We start from the raw sequence: 20,478 nt of genomic DNA, 5'->3' as shown, positions 1-20,478 counted from the left end.
TCCAACCCATGTCCAGTTCTGTGCTGACTGCTGAGATCCTGAAGCCTGCTTCAGATTCTGTATCTCCCTCTCTCTCTTTGTCCCTCCCCAACCTGTCCTCTCAATCTCTCTTTCAAAACTATATAAATAAACATTACAAAATTTTTAAAAAGTTAGTATCCAAAATATACAAAGAACTGGTAAAACTCAACACCCAAATAATCTAATTAAAAACTGGGCACCACCTCATTCATTTCCACCGGTCTCTCGTTGAGCAGCTCCGGCCTCAGTCATCGCAGCTCCGGCCTCAGTCATCGCAGCTCCTCCGCCGCTGCCGCCCCCGCAAGGCTTTGCTGTCGCCAAAGCCACCCGCAGCGACTCGTCGCATCCGATTCTCTCCATTTCGTTCCCCGCCAACCGCAACCATTGACGCCATGTCGGGTTATTCGAGTGACCGAGACCGCGGCCGGGATCGAGGGTTTGGTGCACCTCGATTTGGGGGAAGTAGGGCAGGGCCCCTATCTGGAAAGAAGTTTGGAAACCCTGGGGAAAAACTAGTCAAAAAGAAGTGGAATCTTGATGAGCTGCCCAAATTTGAGAAGAATTTTTATCAAGAGCACCCTGATTTGGCTAGGCGCACAGCACAAGAGGTGGAGACATACAGAAGGAGTAAGGAAATTACGGTTAGAGGTCACAACTGCCCAAAGCCAGTTCTGAATTTTTATGAAGCGAACTTCCCTGCTAACGTAATGGATGTCATTGCAAGACAGAATTTTACTGAGCCCACTGCTATTCAAGCTCAGGGATGGCCCGTTGCTCTAAGTGGATTGGATATGGTTGGAGTAGCACAGACTGGATCCGGGAAAACGTTGTCTTATTTGCTGCCTGCTATCGTCCACATCAATCATCAGCCATTCCTAAAGAGAGGTGATGGGCCTATTTGCTTGGTGCTGGCACCAACTCGGGAACTGGCCCAACAAGTACAGCAAGTAGCTGCTGAATACTGTAGAGCATGTCGCTTGAAGTCCACTTGCATCTATGGTGGTGCTCCAAAGGGACCACAAATTCGTGATTTGGAGAGAGGTGTGGAAATCTGTATTGCAACACCTGGAAGACTGATTGACTTTTTGGAGTGTGGGAAAACCAATCTGAGAAGAACCACCTACCTTGTCCTTGATGAAGCAGACAGAATGCTTGATATGGGCTTTGAACCCCAAATAAGGAAGATTGTGGATCAGATAAGACCTGATAGGCAAACCCTAACGTGGAGTGCAACTTGGCCAAAAGAAGTAAGACAGCTTGCTGAAGATTTCCTGAAAAACTACATTCACATAAACATTGGTGCACTAGAACTGAGTGCAAACCACAATATTCTTCAGATTGTGGATGTATGTCATGACGTAGAAAAGGATGAAAAACTTATTCGTCTAATGGAAGAGATCATGAGTGAGAAGGAGAATAAAACCATTGTTTTTGTTGAAACCAAAAGAAGATGTGATGAGCTTACTAGAAAAATGAGGAGAGACGGGTGGCCCGCCATGGGTATCCATGGTGACAAGAGTCAACAGGAACGTGACTGGGTTCTAAATGAATTGAAACATGGAAAAGCTCCTATTCTGATTGCTACAGATGTGGCCTCCAGAGGGCTAGATGTGGAAGATGTGAAATTTGTCATCAATTATGACTACCCTAACTCCTCAGAGGATTATATTCATCAAATTGGAAGAACTGCTCGCAGTACCAAAACAGGCACATCATACACTTTCTTTACACCTAATAACATAAAGCAAGTGAGCGACCTTATCTCTGTGCTTCGTGAAGCTAATCAAGCAATTAATCCCAAGTTGCTTCAGTTGGTCGAAGACAGAGGTTCAGGTCGTTCCAGGGGTAGAGGAGGCATGAAGGATGACCGTCGGGACAGATACTCTGCGGGCAAAAGGGGTGGATTTAATACCTTTAGAGACAGGGAAAATTATGACCGAGGTTATTCTAGTCTGCTTAAGAGAGATTTTGGGGCAAAAACTCAGAATGGTGTTTACAGTGCTGCAAATTACACCAATGGGAGCTTTGGAAGTAATTTTGTGTCTGCTGGTATACAGACCAGTTTTAGGACTGGTAATCCAACAGGGACTTACCAGAACGGTTATGATAGCACTCAGCAATATGGAAGTAACGTTCCAAATATGCACAATGGTATGAACCAACAGGCATATGCATATCCTGCTACTGCAGCTGCACCTATGATTGGTTATCCAATGCCAACAGGATATTCTCAATAAGACTTTAGAAGTATATGTAAATGTCTGTTTTTCATAATTGCTCTTTATATTGTGTGTTATCAGACAAGATAGTTATTTAAGAAACCTGGGAAATGCAGAAATGACTGCAGTGCAGCAGTAATTATGGTGCACTTTTTCGCTATTTAAGTTGGATATTTCTCTACATTCCTGAAACAATTTTTAGGTTTTTTTTGTACTAGAAAATGCAGGCAGTGTTTTCACAAGTAAATGTACAGTGATTTGAAATACAATAAATGAAGGCAACGCATGGCCTTCCAATAAAAAATATTTGAAGACTGAAAAAAAAAAAAAACTGGGCAGAAGTCATGAATGGATATTTCTCCAAAGACATATAGCTGGCCAATAGACACATGAAAAGATGCTCAACATCACTAATCATCAGTGAAATGTAAATCAAAACTACAATGAGATATCACCTCACACCTGTCAGAATGGCTAGAATCACAAACTCAAGAAACAACAAATGTTGGGAAGGGTGTGGGGAAAACGGAACCCTCTTGTACTTTTGGTGGGAATGCAAACTGTTGCAGCCAATGTGGAAAACAGTATAGACCTTCCTCAAAAAAATTAAAAATAGAATTACCATGTATATGATCCAGTAATTTTATTACTGGGTATTTACACAAAGAATATAAAACCACTAATTCAAAAAGATATATGCACCTTTATGTTTATTGCAGCATTATTTACAATAGTCAAATCATGGAAGCAGCCCAAGTGTTCACTGATTGATGAATGGATAAAGAAGAGGTGGCATATATATACAATGGAACATTACTCAGCCTTAAGAAGGAATGAAATCTTGCCATTAGCAACATGTATAGATCCAGAGGGTATGATGCTATGTGAAATAAGTCAGTCAGAGAAAGACTAACACCATATGATTTCACTCGTGTAGAATTTGAGAAATAAAACAAATAAAGAAAAAGTAAAAAAGTCACAAACCAAAAAAGCAGGCTCTTAACTATAGAGAACAAATTGATGGTTACCAAAGGGGAGATGGGTGAGGGATGGGTGAAATAGGTGATTAAGGGTACACTTATTATGAGCACTGAATAGTGTATACAATTGTTGAACAACATAATGTGCACCTAAAGCTAATATAACCCTATATATTAACTATACTGGCATTAAAAAAAGAAAGAAGCAGATCCACTGGAATGTCTTTTGGGCATTTACTCCTGTCTTAATGCCTGACTGGATGAAATGTCTGGTGATAGAGAAACCATCTTACCATAATAAGGGTGAAAGTCATATTAAAGATGGAGGAGAAGGAAGATAAAAGGAGCTTTGTTTTGAGTGCTATTGTTGGACTAATATGCCATCCAGGGATTTCTTATTGCATTAAATATATAGACTTTTTACTTGCCTAAGAGAAAAAAACAAAATCAAAAACCACAAACTGATTTAACCTGGAGAAAAATTTGTTTAAAATCCCATTATTCTTATGTTAGACTGTATAATATTTGCTATTTCATTTCTCTTGAATTGTAATAGTTATTTAGGATTCCTCCCATTCTTAATTAATCCATTTGAATTTCTACAAATGATCAAAGATATTCTAAATGGTAGTAGAGACAATCTGTAATTTATATTTTAGAGATCATGAGTCAAATTCTTTGACAGTTTGCAATTTTAATAAAATAATTTTATTAGACATTTTTATTTTTCAAAAACGTTTTAAATATATCTTTTTTTATTCATACGGAGGGAGAAATCTAAGGAAGGGTTCATTATATTCATTATATCAAATTATTTATTTGATATTCATTATATCAAATATTACAAATAAGAGGTTGTAAAAGGCAAACCCAGTATTTAAATTTAGAAATTTGTGCTTTGTTCAGTTGAAAAGAGAATTTTAGGATGGTCCATATTATTGTGTGGGTTTTTTTGTATCAATTATTATCAAACATCAGAGGGCAAAAACAAGTTTGTTAATTATCAAAATGGGTAGGTATTCTTCTAAGGTTTATTTTACCTCCGTGTATTTTCTTCCATTCTTTTTTTATCTTTTTTTATGTTCTTGTTTCTTCTTTTTTTTCTTTCTTTAGATTGATTATTTTCAAAGTAATTGTTTTTTTTTTTCATTTTTGTTTTTATAATTCAGACAAAATCAGGTGTGTTTGGGGTGGTATGGCCATAGACTCCTTTTTACAATTCAAAACAATATCCAGATACCAATATAGCTCTGAAAGCAGAGGTTTAACTACGTTACAGATAATCCTCTGGCATATTAAATTTTTGCTGCCCATAGTTCAGATTTAATTTGATTGTCAATATTAAAGACTAATTTAAGTACTCTTGATTCTTTTTAAAACCTTAATTGTTAATTGTTATAATTCCAAGAAAAATTCATTGAATTCCATCAATACAATTATGCAAGATTTCACAGGGCCACAAAGATAAGAAATAAGCTCACGTCCCTAGTATCTTATATCAAGGAATGGGCAATCAAACGGTATGACCTAGACAGGTCACTAGGCCACAAGCCATCTATGAAACACGCCCTATGAGAAGTGGCTACACCGTCCGTGTGTAGAGGTGGTTCTTCCATGGAGCTCCTTAGGCCCTGGGCATGATGATGGGACTGGTTAGCCATCCCTCTCTTTTGTAGCACGTAATAAAATCCAAAGGCTTGGATTTTGCCCATTTCCCATCTGCCTTCTGTTCTTACATGTGCATGTCTACTACCGTCAGTAAATGATGTACATGTAATGAGAGGTACACACCAGTGTTCTCGTTGGGACATATATTGTACTAGCCAAGGCCATTTGTAATGGTTTTGTTGTTAATTATTTATTCTATAATCATTACCTTAATGGTCTTAAGGGAAAATTTTGGGATAGATGCTATCATACCTTTTTCTAATTGCTTTTGAAAGAAAGCACTTAATTTACTTCTTTGTTCATCTTCATTTTGGTGAATATGCCTTGGCAAAGGGTACTTGGCAAAGGATAGACATTTAATAAAGCACAGATAACAAACACTCTTCACTGTCTATATTATTATGTCCAACGTTCTTTAATGAGTATCTTGTTTCTTGCAGGACGGTTCTGTTTACTCTCACTTCTGTGGTTGTACTTGTCATTACAACTGACTGGATCAGCTGGGACAAGCTGAATCGGGGATTTTTGCCCAGTGATGAAGTTTCCCGAGCATTCCTGGCTTCTTTCATCTTGGTCTTTGACCTCCTCATTGTAATGCAGGTAAGTGTTTTTGTATTTCCCTTCTCTCACTGAAACAGCTCTGTGCTTTGTTCTCAGTATAACAAACACTGTATGTAGAATGAAAGGCTCCATAAAGGTAGAGAAGTGCTTAGTTTACAGTTGCTATTGGGGGAGCTTTTCTGATCATAGTTTCAGCAGTTTTACTGGGAGGATAAGCCAACTGGGCTTTTGTGAAAGTAGCACCAAAAATTCATTGTATGAACATTGGAAGGTGGACCCTGAGAAACCATACAGCATGGTGGTGTTTTCTGCCATAATTTCAAGGAAAAAAATAAGGCAAAGCAACAACAAAAAACCCTGTCATTTAGTAAATGAAAAGCTGCAGAGATGAGGATGATATAAAGCCAGGAAAGCAGGGATAAGCAATTGCCAAAGCAACTCAGGGTTTTATAGTGGTTGAAATGGAATGATGTAAAAATGCTTTTCCTGGTTATGGAAATTATCACTTTCTTTCAGTACTCACTAGAGATCATTCCATTTTCATGTAAACAATATTTCTGCCCTGCTCAGCAACACATTGTTTGTACAATAGCGTTGCGCTAACCGGTGCCACTCATGTAATCTTCTGCTGTGAGTGCTTTGGGGTCTTAGGAATGTTCCTTTGAATGAGGCCGAAAGAAACATTAACTATTTCTTGGCACTTTATCTTGCTCATTAAGTGTCCATCCATTTGCTGCCCATTTTCATACTGATTTTATAAGGCAATTTTGGATTTTCCCCTCCTGAGACATTGTAAGTTACCAGAACAAAGGCCACAATTGCTGAAGGGAAGGTAAACGCCACTGTGTGCCAGATTTATGTGAGATTTCACAAGATAGCAGATTGGTTTTCTCATTTTAGAGGCAAAAAGAAGCCTTTATAAGCAATATTCTGTAGTGTCTTAAAAGAGAATAACAGTTTATTATTGCTGTTGCTTCACAATATAGCCCAGGCATTAGGTTCAAGATGGTTCCTGGAATATATTTCTATTTTAATGGATAACAGTTTAAAATATGTTATTGATTTAAAAAATTATATAAAGTGAAATGTTTGTCTCATCTAAAAATTGATGTATTTCTTCTTTATTTCCTGTGGGATAGTTTAGCATAGTGGAGAAAGTAAGAAAGCATTGGTGGGTTCCATATCAGTCTCTTATTTGCTGTAGGACCTCCTCTGGATATTTATAAAATCAAATTTGTAGCACTAAATAGTGTATTTTGCATTACTTGTTCAGAGACTTTTTTTTTTTAATGTTTACTTATTTTTTAGAGAGAGCCAGAGCCAGAGACAGAGTTTGAACAAGGGAGGGGCAGAGAGAGAGGGAGACACAGAATTGGAAGCAGGTTCCAGGCTCTGAAGTGTCAGCACACAGTCCGATGCAGGGCTCGAACCCATGAACCATGAAGTCATGACCTAAGCCAAAGTCAGACGCTTTAACCAACTGAGCCACCCAGGTGTCCCTCAGAGGCTGTTTATTTTTTTAATGTTTGTTTATTTTGAGAGAGTACACATGAGTGGGGGAGGGGCAGAGAGAAAGGGAGAGAGAGAGAATCCCAAGCAGGCTCCACACTGTCATCACAGAGCCTGACATGGGGCTTGATCCCAAGAACCATGAGATCATGACCTGAGCTGAAATCAAGAGTTGGTTGTTTAGCTCACTGAGCCGCCCAGGTGCCCCTCAGAGGCTGTTTTTATCTTCTTTCATCTGGTACTCCTGAATGATATACTTCCTCATCTAAAATATCTGCTTTGGCCAAATGGCCTACCTCTTTGAACCCATTTTATAGCCAAAGGTATTAGTAAGCAAATAGACCACTGTCCTTTGGATTGTTTAAATTTGTATATGTGAGAGCATAAATTTCCTGATTTTTGTCCTACTATCCATCACTTTCTACCCTCTTTGTATCTTTTTAGTTACTCTTCCAATGAGGTCACGAAAATCAGGGACTTGAAGTGGAAAAATATAACATTACAATTTATAGATACTATGGAATCACTCAAAAAGTACTTAATAAGGAGAGAAGGAAGAAAGAAAGGATAGTAAGGATTTATACAGGTAGAGTCAGCAGGGATTAGGAAGGGGCAAGCATTCTAGATGAAGGAAATGGTACGAAAATGTGGAGTCAGTAAAGCGCTGAAGTGTTCAGAGAGTAGCCAGAGCACCAACTGACCGACAATGAAGAGTTTGTGCTGAGGAATCTATCAGTTTGGATGATTTTGGCTACAAGTAACAATAAGCCTGCCAAGCTAGCTTAATCAAAGTGGGGGGATGTAATACTGTGTTATAAGGATGCTGTACAGAATTAGAGAGGAGGGATGCAGTTACATTTTAGGGACACATGAAAGCAGAGACTAAAGTGCACCAGGGAGCCCAGACCTAGCTTTTTTTCTCCATCTCTCATCTTTTTAAATTTTTCCCTTCAGTTTCCTTCTCTTTTCTTATTACAGAGAAGCTTTCTCAGCTTCCCAGTTCATATGGAAGGAAATGGCCACAGCAAATACCTCAGGAGACCACTCTAGTTGTCAGGTGTAATTCTAGATTCCTGGGGAAAGGATTGTAAGGACTGGATTGTCCTGCACCCATCAGTGAAGTGACTGGGGGCAAGGTAGTTCCACAGAAAAACAGGGAGATGCTGAGCCTCAAAAGCTAAATTAATTGATGTCTAATATGAAGGAAAGTCCAGAAAGAGACCCAAGAGTTAGGGCCCTTAACTCCTTTTCTCTCTCCCCCAGTACTGAGTCAGTGAGCCAGTCCCGTTGATTTCTCTTTTGCTATGTCTTTTGTGGCCGAATCCTTCCTTATCATTTCTCTGCTTGTATTCAGTCCTGAGTCTCCTGTATACTATTGTAAAATAATCTCCTATGCAAACTTCTGCTTCCACATGTCCCCTTGTCCCACACACTCTATGCGGCTCAGGCTCATAAACTTCCAGTCTGGAACGTCATGTTGTACATGCCTCTTCTCAGCCAAAGTGATACCTCATTGTCCAAGTATAAAGTCAGGACTCCGAGAGCATGCTCCCAGTGCCCTTCACCATCTGGCCCTGCTGTGTTTTCTCACATGTATTCTATGCTGTAGATCTACCACAGACCATCCTATGCTGTAGATCCACCTCAGACCAAAGGGCTTATTGTTTGGCCCTTGACCACAGCACACTCATTCCAGGGTGTTGTAAGCTTCTTTTTCTCCCCAGATGTGTCTCCTCCTGCTCTGGTCATCTAGACCCTACTGCTGAAGACCATTCCAATTCCCCCTCATGAAAACCATGTAATCACTTTCTTCCTTGGAACTCCTGCAGCACTTTTCACCTGGACACAAATCACCATTTCACTGTTTTCCTGCTCTATGGAGCAGGAACCATAGCTTATAACTATTTGTCCCTGGAGTCTCCCTAACACAGAGCCTTACATGGGCAGCAGTATGCCTAGAGTAATAACTCCTTGATGAGGATAAAGAAGTGACATTTCAGCACTGAGTCTCCTGCAAACTCTGCCCCCCCACTTTGGGAGCATCATGTTAAAGTTTCAGGAACTAGTGCAAGTGGTAAAATAAACAGATCCCCAGAAGATGTATATATTCAAGGCATTTAAAAATATATAATACAAATATCCTACAAATCCATAGCCAACTAAACTGTGATCTATTTCATTCTAGATTCATATATTTCAGACAAAAGAAAAATAGAAAAGTAGCAAAATTAGTGGAAATGGAGGGAATAATTTCATTAGAAGATTTTCTCTCATTGGACTTATTTAAGTGATTTTAAAGCAATTGACCCTAGGCTTTTCTAATAGTAGAAAAATTCAGCTTACACTATCAAAAGATATTTTAATGTTTGGTAAAAAAAAGAAAAAGACAAGAAACCCTTAGAATATGACATTACGGCTATAAAGATTTTATCTTAAAGTTAGTAGGTCAATTCTGAAAACTTGTAGAGAAAGTATAATTATTTTTATGAATGTTTATTAAATAGGATTTTCTACATTTATTGTGAAAACCATTTGATGTATCACATCTTTCTGCAGTTCTAGTAAAGTCGCTAGAACTAAGGTATAAACAGATGTCAGTATAATATAACATGCGACTCATATAAATCACACATTTCTACAGAACATGAGACGTAAATTGTAAAAAACACTTCTATGAGGAAATATTATCTCAAAATCTGTTTAATATTTATAATTTTGCCATTTGGCTTTTATATTCCTCTAGTTTATTGCATAAGTATTTAATTTGCAATTGTGTTCCACCCATTCATCTCTTGTTAGATTGAAGAAAAGATATATGTAAGATATGTAAGAGTTAAAAATATAATGTATTGTAGAGTAATCAAAGAAAAAAAAGTGTCCTAGGAGTCCACCTGCCCAAAATAGAGAAAGAGAAAGAGAGATGTCAGTATAGACAGGATAGTAGGACAAAACTCCAAAAAAGAGATGAGAGTAGAAGGGCAGGCAGCAAGAATTTGGAAAAGGAAAACAATGGACAGGAAAATTTTCTCCAGCTGAGAGTAGTGTCCTAATCATCACAGTAAGGACTTAGTTTTTTTTTTTAAATATATGAAATTTATTGTCAAATTGGTTTCCATACAACACCGAGTGCTCATCCCAAAAGGTGCCCTCCTCAATACCCATCACCCACTCTCCCCTCCCTCCCACCCACCATCAACCCTCAGTTTGTTCTCAGTTTTTAAGAGTCTCTTATGCTTTGGCTCTCTCCCACTCTAACCTCTTTTTTTTTTTAAGAACTTAGTTTTGATCCATTAAGTTCAGAAAACATTTGTGAATTCTATTTTTTATTTTTTGAGGAACTTCCATACTGTCTTCCACAGTAGTTGTACCAATTTACATTCCCACCAACAGTGTCTGAGGATTCCTTTTTCTCCACATCCTCATCAACACTTATTTCTTATCTTTTTTATTCTAGCTATTCTGACAGTTGTAAGGTGATATTTTATTGTGGTTTTGATATGCATTTCCCTGATGATTATTGAAATTAAAAATAGAAATACCATATAATCCAATAATTCCCCCACAAGGTATTTACCCAAAGAAAAGGAAAATGCTAATTTGAAAAGGTATGTCTACTTCTGTGTTTATTGCACCATTATTTACAATAGGCATGATATGGAAACACCCCAAGTATCCACTGATAGATCAATAGATAAAGAAGGTGAAGTGTGAATACAGAATATTACTCACTTCTGAAAAAGGATGAGATCTTGCCATTTGCAACATCATGAATAGACCTAGAGGGTATTATGTTAAGTGAAATAAGTCAGAAAAAGAAAGACAAATACCATATGATTTCATGGACTATGGAATGTGGAATCTAAGAAACAAAACAAAGGGGAAAAAAACCTGAAAAAGTAGAATTAGTTCTATAAACACAGAGAACAAAATGATGGTTGTCAGAAAGGAGGGGGTGGGCAATGGGAAAAATGGGTGAAGGGGAGTGGAAGATACAGTCTTCCAGTTACAGAACAAATAAGTCACAGGAATAAAAAATACAGCATAGGTAATATAGTCGATAATATTGTAATAACATTGTATGGTGACAGATGATTAGCCACACTTATGATAAGCTTAATACAACATAGACTTGTTGAATCACTATGTTGTGGACCTGAAAGTCAGGTAACATTGTGCATCAACTATACCCAAATTAAAACAAATAAAAAGCCAAATTCATAGAAACAGAGAGTAGAATGCTGGTTGCCAGGTGTTGAGAAAAATAGGAAGAGGTTGGTAAAAGGGCACAAACTTCCAGTTTTAAGATGAATAAGTTCTGAGGATGTAATGTATAACATGGTGACTATAGTTAAAAACACTATTTTGTATACTTGCAATTTGCTAAGAGAGTACATTTCAAGCATTCTCATTTTAAAAAATAAACTATGTGAAGTAATGGATATGTTGATTAACTTGGTTGTGGGACTCATTTCACTACATCTAATGATTGGAAAAATACTTAGTGATAAATAATGTAACAAAAGAAAACATTTACAAATTCATTCCCTCTGTACACCATATCAGGTGCTAGAGACACAGAACAGTGGGAAAGGAAATCAAAGATCAATGACACAGTCCACAGACATTTGTAGTCACAAAGGAATTAATAATTTAATAGAATAAATATGAGTAGAAAAATAAAGGCATTTCAAGAAACCGTTTAGAAGAATTATTCAGGTAAAAAGCAAACGTTCCTACATCTGCCACTTTTAAAATTTATCTTCCTGCCATCCTAGGATCTAGTTGTTGGTATGAAGGCTTTAAAATAAAGGAGCTTTCTCTTTATAAAACAAAGAACATTCTGTACTTTTTAACTAGACAGGAAGAGAGAGAATGAAAGAAGGAAGTGAGAGGAAGAAAAGGAGGAAATTAAGAGAGTAGGGAGGGGCTATGGGGAGGAGGAGGAGAGGTGTGGAGCCAGAAAGATAGGTATAGGTGGGGATGACTTGAGAAGCCAGTAAAAATCTGCAGTGTGGATGGTGGGTGGAGGTGGATGGGATGAAGCAGTGGTAATGACCATGGAGACTGATTAAGTTATATGTGTTGTTAAGTTTCCATGCATTCTCTGTCCTTTCTGAATGCTTTATAGAACTGAACTCTAGGGGATTAGTGTAGGGAATATTAAAAACTGTCAAGTTTCACAACTGGATCAATGTAGTCTAGCATCAAGATAGCATCTGCTGAACAAAGTGCCCAGGAGGCAAAGGAAGCTATGAGAAGATAAATTTCTGGGAATTTATGGTTAATTATAGAAAGGTTTGGCCTTGAACCTCTTCTCTTTATCATCCTCTCCTCTAGAAGGCTTCTCTCTTCACCTTCTGTGTGGGTATATCTTTGATTTATGTATGTAAGTAGATTCATAATATAAAACATATTACATATGCAGTATCAGCTTTATGTGCTTCAAGGAGATGAAAGAATTCTTCTAGAAGAGAGGCTTTTAAAGAGAAGATGAAAGATTCAAAGGTTATATTTTGGTGAATCTTCACACTGTTGATACATGTTATCAGCACTTCTCTTGTAATTTATCTATATACCTACCTAATACCTTCATATTTATGTATCTACATACTTACTCTAACATGTGGGCTCCTCAAGGAGAGGAGGTATGTTTTTTCAATTTTTTCATTCCCACAGCTAGCTCATGTTCAATGCATTGCAGTTTTACCATAAGTATTTGCTGAATGAAAGAATAAATAAATGAATGATCACAGCATTATTTCAGAAAAGCCAAATAACATGAGATTTTTCAAGAAGCAAAATGTTTACCAACATCAGGAGAATGAGCTATCAATAATATTAAATTAGGTCATTTTCACTGAGTTATGATTTTACTGTAATTAAATATCCAAATAAAAATCTGAACAAATTGCTCAGTTAAGTGTTGAAAAGGACTCTTCGGTCTAGTTTGAAAAACACGTAAAGAAAAATGATATTTCCTGAAAAGTAATTCCTAATGCACTTAAAAAATAATTATGAAAATTGCATTCTACAAAGATTTCACTTTTTAACCTCTGAAAATGTGTTTGTTTTCTGTTTTGTATATGGTTCTCAGAAATAGGTTGACTAGTTTAAAAAAAGACATCATGAATTTTGGTAGACTTTATTTTAAAACTCCAATAACCTGACTTCAGTAGGGCACTTATTTTGAGGTCATAGCTGTTGAAAATGGAATCAATCACTTTAGAACATAGGGCAGAGCAACAAGCATGAACCAATTTTAATTAAATAGCTATGGTGTTTTGACAAGTTGGCATATATTTTCCGGACAAGTTGGTCTGACTGATTTTGTTTATAGGCTGCTTAGAAAGAAAGGGTTGTTTAAATGTCTGACCACCAGTTTTAACATGTCCTTCAGCTTTGGGAATACATTATAGAACTTCTTTCAAAGCATTTTAAACTCCTTTTCACAATCATTTTACGTCTTCATTTTTCTTATTCAAAGGTTACATACCTACCTTAAAACACAGTAATGACAATTTCTGTCCCAAATGATGACATGGACTAAGGCCTTATAATTGAAGTAACTCCTGGATTAACCATAAATGCCTACTGTCTTCACGATATGTGCCTAAGAGGTTGAATCTCCCTTTTATTTACTGTCACCATTTTGTACTTCTGGCATCACCTGATCTAGGGGGATGACAGAATATTCAAGGACAATCGTGGAGGGGAATCTCAATATATTTATTAATAGTCCCAATAACTAGCTTCCAAATAATAGACAGACATCTTACAGCAAGACATGTCCATGCAGCATGGGAGAGTCCAGCCAAGTGGGCAGTGTGCAGGAGGTGCCAGAGAACATGTCTTAGCAGGTGACCTATAGTATCAAGAAAATTGTGCAGAAGATAACAGATAAGCTGGAAGCACTGGGGTTACCAGGAAAACACATTTTAGGGTCCAGTAATGGGCACTGGAGTGATAAACACATTCACGTGAAAATGAAACTAATAGTCTCGTTAACATATGATGTAGATCACAGTTTTGAAACAGGCGGTGAGTTCTATGAGGGATTATTGTGAATAGGTGAGATCAGTCAAGTCTTTAAGGATAATGTGAGAAGAATGGTGCTTGAAGGAATTATAAGATTTGGTTAAGCAAGTGGAAAATAGAGACATTCAAGTTTTATCCCAATTTAAATGCTTCAGTCTCCAAGGTACTTTTTTTTTTATTTTTTTTATTTAAAAAAAATTTTTTTTTCAACGTTTTTTATTTATTTTTGGGACAGAGAGAGACAGAGCATGAACGGGGGAGGGGCAGAGAGAGAGGGAGACACAGAATCAGAAACAGGCTCCAGGCTCCGAGCCATCAGCCCAGAGCCTGACGCGGGGCTCGAACTCCCGGATCGCGAGATCGTGACCTGGCTGAAGTCGGACGCTTAACCGACTGCGCCACCCAGGCGCCCCGGTACTTTTTTTTTTTAAAGAGAGCTAGAACATGATTAAAAAACTGGGAAAATATAAATCCTATACTGTTGCACATGAGCAGTAATTTTTTCAAAGCCACATGGAGGCAGCAAGATATAACTCCTTCAAATTTGTATTTTTTCAATGGATGCATCATTGTTTTCAGGTGCCATGGAATGATTAGTAACTGATCATCACCCTGAAAGATTGTTCCAGCCATAACCTTCACCCCCATCTTTGTGTGTATATTGTGATTGGTCCTGGGAGTCACGTGTAGCAGTTACCACTTGTTGCACCACTTGTATATAATAAAAACTGCCATGTTGAAGACACCCATTCTGCCATTTGATCAGGCTCCAAGCTCCTCTGGGGTAGATTTCAAACTCAGAGTTTGAAGTTATACTTCAGGTCAGAATTGGATAGGTGTTGCTAAACATGAGCCCTATTGACAGCCATTCATGTCAAATATCCTGTCCCTGGATGAGATGGGCTAATACTCTGTAACTATTTTTGTTTAAATTAATTTATGTATTCTGAGAGTGGGGTACAGAGAGAGAGAGGGGCAGAGAGAGAGGAGAGTTCAAGAATCCAAAGCAGACTCCATGCTGTCAGCATGGAGCCTGACTCAGCGCTTGAACTTATGAACCATGAGTTCATGACCTAAGCTGAAATCAAGAGTCAGATGCTTAACCGACTGAGCCACCCAGCTGGCCTACTTTGTAGTTATTCTTAATGGAATATCAGGGATATGATATATTGCCATGAGCTCTTCTATTAAGTTTTTAAGATACGATGATAGAGCTTAGGAATAAGTTTAAAAAGAAATGTTGTAGGCAGTGAGACATCATGGAAGCCAATACAACAATGCCCAGTAATTCAGAACATTTATTTTAAACTCATACCTAAAATAAGAAATGAAGAACAGCCATTTTTAGATGACAAGTTTAAAAATATTTTAGAATCCTAGCATTTTAGAGTAGGAGGAAAATTTTTGGTCATATGATCACGTCCTGATTTTACAACTGAAACCTAGTAAGATTTGATAACTTGCCTGACAGTGGTTGGGCCCAGTCTAGAATTTGGATCTTCCAAATCCCAGCCCAGTACCCTGACAGATCATTTTTGAGTCAAAGATCCATTAACTCTGGAGTTCGACAAGCAAGAGGAGCCTTGGGGAAATGTTGTGCAACAAGTGGCTCAAAGTCTAGCCTAGTGTACTTAGACTAAGTAAGGATGGGTCCAATACTAGAAGACCATAGTATGAACCTTCCATATTAGAAATGAGGAACAAGCTACTAAAAAGGGCAGAATGCTGTACTGGAAACACACTAGACCCAAAATAAGGCAGGATGGAAGGAGAGAAGGAAGCAGAAAGAAAAATAAAAGCTATTATTCACTGAGCATTTACCCTACATCGAGCACTATCCTGAATGCTTAGACACACTGTGTATTATTTAATCTTCTCAACCTCCCTACAAGATTGATAGCATTATCTCTAATTTTTAAAATGAGGAAAATGAGAATTGCTCACAGTACACAGAGTCTGGATTCAGCAAAATGAGGATTAGAAAAACAGATCTGTGTGACCCCAAAGCCCATACTTTTCCCTTACCTTATAGTATTGTGTATATCAAATTAATTAATATACACAACAACCACAACAGAATACTTGCTAGGTGGCAGGAAGCTTACTGAATGATAGGAACACTTTTGCAGTAGACTAGAAGCAAGACTCAATTTCTTAGTGGCAGTGGAAATGTGTTTAAGTCACTTCATCTCTAGGTGTCCATAGTCTCATCTGTAGGATGACAGTTTTTCATGACCCACATTATAGGATTTTTATGACAGTTAAATTAAAATGCAGTTGAAATATTATCTTTTCATATATCTAAATTACATTATTTGGAAGAAGAAAACATTAATTTAGTCGGAAAAAAGTTTCAGAGTAGTGCCTGGAATTACAATAAATCATTCAGGGTTGCTTGATTTTAGCTAAGCTAGACTATTATAATGTGATAAGGAGTCTGAGTAACAATGCATTGTAGCCATAACCTGCTATTAGAAATCTACACTAATGGGGTGATTTCCATCCCTACCTGATCAGAAGAATCACAAAAACTCTTACAAGGATGTGAATTCTCTGGCTATTGGAACATTGTCAGAGTTTCTGGTTTAGTAAGCGTGCACTGGTGCCTGGGAATTACTAGGCATTACAGATGATTCTCGTGGCCATGAATTAGAGTCAACTGTACTGGTTAAAAATGCAGATTCTTGGGTTTTCCTTTTACATCTAGTGGTATCAGAATCACTAGGGAATTTGATTTGTGAATATGGGTTTTTATTTAGTCCAAATATGATTTCTGTGAACTCATTATTCTAAGGTAATACACTACTAATAAGTGAATGTTTATTATTACTTTGACTCAGATGGCTATACATAAAAGAACCCCAAGGAAATTACAAATTGCCAGATGGTACTTGGACTTTATTACATTTGATGAAGTTTGGAGAGTTCAAAATTATGCATTTGTCCTATAAAACTATATCATTCCTGTGGTGCATATTGTGAAAAGCTGAACAGTTAAAACCAAATATGTATCTGGTGCATTTGTCTCTAATTTTTGATGAAAGTGTATTTTATAAATATCCCTTTGCAGAAAAATGTATTTATGTCTAAGATGCATATCATCTATTTAATCTTTGTTTGATTTCAATAGCTGAGTCCTGAACATTTATTTGCAAGTTGAATAAGTTCTAAAATATAAGAATAGCATGAAACCAAAGAGGTATATATGTCTCTGTTTTATAACAAAATGACTTTATACACAAAAATATGTGTCTGGGGAAAAAATTAAAATTTGTTGTCTACAGTCCTTGTCATTCCTTTCTGGGACTTCTGAAGTTGGTGCCAACAAATGTCCTTTTTTTCCTGTAATGAATAGAGCGATAGATGTGGATGCAAAATGAAGAAGCTCAGAGCCCTGGGAGAGATTCCTGCCCATGAAGTAGGACAGTAGGAACCGGGGGTCAGAAGGAGTTGTTATGGGGGGGAAGAGAGAAGACATAGAGGTGACAGCTGCTAATAGAACTTGAGAAAGAGAGGGTTTTTTTTTTTAGAAGTTTTGCTCTGTAATGTGCAATGTTATAATTCTACATCCAACTTCCTAAGAAAATTTCAGTTCAAAAAAATAGTCTCCAATCCTTTTGACATTATTTTCCTTCAGTCCTATCCTTCTCTTTTGATTCTGATGGGTTTCTGGGCAAGACTCAGGGGAAAGACAAGGTCGTAGAGGCCAAGGTATATTCCAGTTACACAAATATGAAAGTTAGTGGGTCCTTACGTGTAATGATTGTGTAGAATTCAGTCTGGTGAATGCATTCACTTTATCTTATGACTGCCTCTTAATTCAGCATTTTCACTCTTTACAAGCTCAAAGTCACAGTATATATCTCTTTCTTTTCAATCCAGTTTGTCAAATCCCCATCCTATAACAGCCCCTTAAACATCAGTATCCCATAAAAGCCTACCCTATTTTCCTTTATTTCTGCATCCCAGCTAGTTTTTCAAAGGTAGTTTTTCATCCAGTCATGGCTTCAAGTCCTCCTTATGGGCTGGTCTTTCTCAAATCCAAATGCCTCTGCTCAGTTTCACACCTGGAATATCTAACTGGCAAATGGCTATTTCCACCAAGATCTTCCATGGGCTTCTCTGGTTCTTCATATTTAAAACCAACCTATCATGATTTTTGTCCACTCAGTCACTCAAGCCAAAAAATCTGGGAGATATCCAAGATTTCTCTCTTTCATCTGTCTTACAGTCAATCGCCAGCCTTGTGCATTCTTCTTGCTAAGTATTTCTTGAATCTGTTTCTCTTTAAGACCCTAGTAGCCTTTACTTAGTTTGGGTTACCATCAACTTTTACTTATAGGAGTATAATATTGTTTCTCTTCTTTTATTCTTATCCCATTTGTCCAAAGTAATCTTTTTATCTTTTTAACATAAAAATATGATCCTCAAAATTCTTCAGATAGAAATTCCCTTGCGTGCCATACTAGACCATTCTGTTATCTAGCCCATGGCCAGCTGCTGGCCTCTTCCTAGTCATCATCCTTCCTACCTTCCCCCACCTCCACCCCCCACCCTTTACATTTTATACTCCATTAAAATGTTGAAATACAAGTTGGTTACTCAAGTCATAATGCCTTTGTACTGGTAATAATAGGGCTTCTCGTCAGTGTGCATGCATGGCTATCCTCAGCCATCATTCAGACTTCAGCTTAAATGCTACCCTCTCTATGAAGCCTCATCTAACTCTCTCAGACAAACTTAAGTGCTTCTTTTTCTTACGCGTTCATCGGCATTTTATAAATGTCAATTATAGGGGCATCTGGGTAGCTCAGTTCCGTTGAGCATCTGACTCAGAGGTTTCAGCTCAGGTCACAATCTCACAGTTTGTGGGTTCGAGCCCCATGTCGGGCTCTGCAGCTGGCAGCGTGGAGCCCGGTTGGGATTTTCTCTCTCCCTCTCTCTCTTTCTTTCTCTCTCCCCTTCCCCCACTCTTGTCTCTGTGTCTTTCAAAAATAAACTTTAAAAAATTAAATAGATAGATAGATAAATGTCAATTATAGTTACTCCCCCGCTGTATTGCATTTATTTGTTTGCAGGTATATACCTATCTCACTGAAAAGGTGTGAGAATTACATGAAATAGTTCAGGTCAAATACAGAGAATATGCAACAGATGTTGGTTAAACTGGCAAGTTATTGGGACTCAATAATCATGTTTAAATGTTTTTTAAATGTTTATTTTTGAGAAAGAGAGAGAGAATCTGAAGCAGGCTCCAGGTTCTGAGCTGTCATCACAAAGCCCAATGTGGGGCTCGAATTCACAGACTGTGAGAACATGACCTGAGCCTAAGTCAGATGCTTAACCAACTGAGCCACTCAGATGCCACAATAATCATCCTTTACATGAAAGATTTTAGAATATTCCCAAATGGGAGCAATTTTATTTTTTCAGCTATAGGATTGTGTACTTGTATTAAAACTACTTATTAAAAATTTCCGAGGTGAAAATCCTATTTATATTGATCAGACATTGAAAAGTTTGCCAGAGGGCTTTTCAGAGGGGTAATTTAAGATCCTGTTGACATTGGACAACTTATGAATTGAATTTGGCGTAGCTTCTAGAAACGTTCATCAGAAAATTCAGTTTTCTTTAGATTTTGCAAAGTACAACCATCGTAGACCCAGAGTAGAGTCTTTGTTCTGACTCTGCCATGTATTTCTCTGAGCCTGGTGTTTGCTCATGTAAACTCTTCTAGTTGAAACTGGTACCCTCCATGACTGCCATCAGTGTGACTCCTATAGACAGCTGCCAAGGAGGCTCAAGGAGTGGTAAAACTTGGGGCTATGATTGCTCCCTCCTGTATTATGAAGTGGGAGAAGAAAGTTCTGATTGTAAAGTCATGAGGAAGAGGTTCTGAGAGTGGCAGACCCTGTTGTATTTTTCTTAATACCTGGAAAAAGGGGGAAAGTAAGAATATTACAAGAGCTTTACCTTACCTTGTCACCACCTACTGAGATGAGACCCCTTCAGAGGTGCTTCCTTGTTAAAGGTGGGACAGAGGATTGTAATCGCTGACTTTACATCAGGAATAAAAAATTCTATTATGATGGGTGAGATTAAATGAATTAAAACTTTAAAAGCCAATAAAACTAAGTTCAGTCATATAGAGTTTGTGATGCTTTATTAATTTATAAAAACAGCAGCCATCTATTTGCAACTGCAAATTACTCAATATTAATAATAACACTAGTGTGTTATATGTCTTGCTATAGAATCACTCAAGGATTTAAGCTTAGCAGCAAATGTGCCTTTAATGTGTGAAGAGAGGAAGAATATTTGTAGGGCTTAACAATGTAAATGAAAGAACTTGAAATGGGGACTATCATAAAATGAGATTTTCTGCCTGGAAATATCTCTAGCCATATGACCTGGGATGATAATGAACTATAACAAGGGCATAATGTGATTAGAATAAGATGAGTGATTTATATCAGACAAGTCTT

The 20,478-nt window shown here is 37.5% G+C and overlaps 1 protein-coding gene and 1 pseudogene across 6 annotated transcripts in view; both read left to right on the top strand.

Annotated features, from left to right (window-relative positions):
* TMEM117 (transmembrane protein 117) overlaps nucleotides 1-20,478 on the top strand; it is a 497,242-nt gene that overhangs the window by 410,893 nt on the left and 65,871 nt on the right. For all 6 annotated transcript variants that reach the window (XM_086713605.1, XM_086713606.1, XM_025930316.2 and 3 more), the window contains one exon: nucleotides 5,329-5,488. In XM_086713605.1, coding sequence (XP_086569731.1) covers nucleotides 5,329-5,488 — 160 coding nt within the window. The remainder of the gene's footprint in view (nucleotides 1-5,328; nucleotides 5,489-20,478) is intronic.
* LOC147579212 (putative ATP-dependent RNA helicase DDX5 pseudogene) lies at nucleotides 278-2,546 on the top strand (annotated as a pseudogene).

Source organism: Puma concolor, chromosome B4 (genome assembly GCF_028749965.1).
Source record: "Puma concolor isolate L17-30 chromosome B4, mPumCon1.1.hap2, whole genome shotgun sequence".
Taxonomy (NCBI): domain Eukaryota; kingdom Metazoa; phylum Chordata; class Mammalia; order Carnivora; family Felidae; genus Puma; species Puma concolor.
This window is presented reverse-complemented; position numbering and strand designations above follow the sequence as displayed.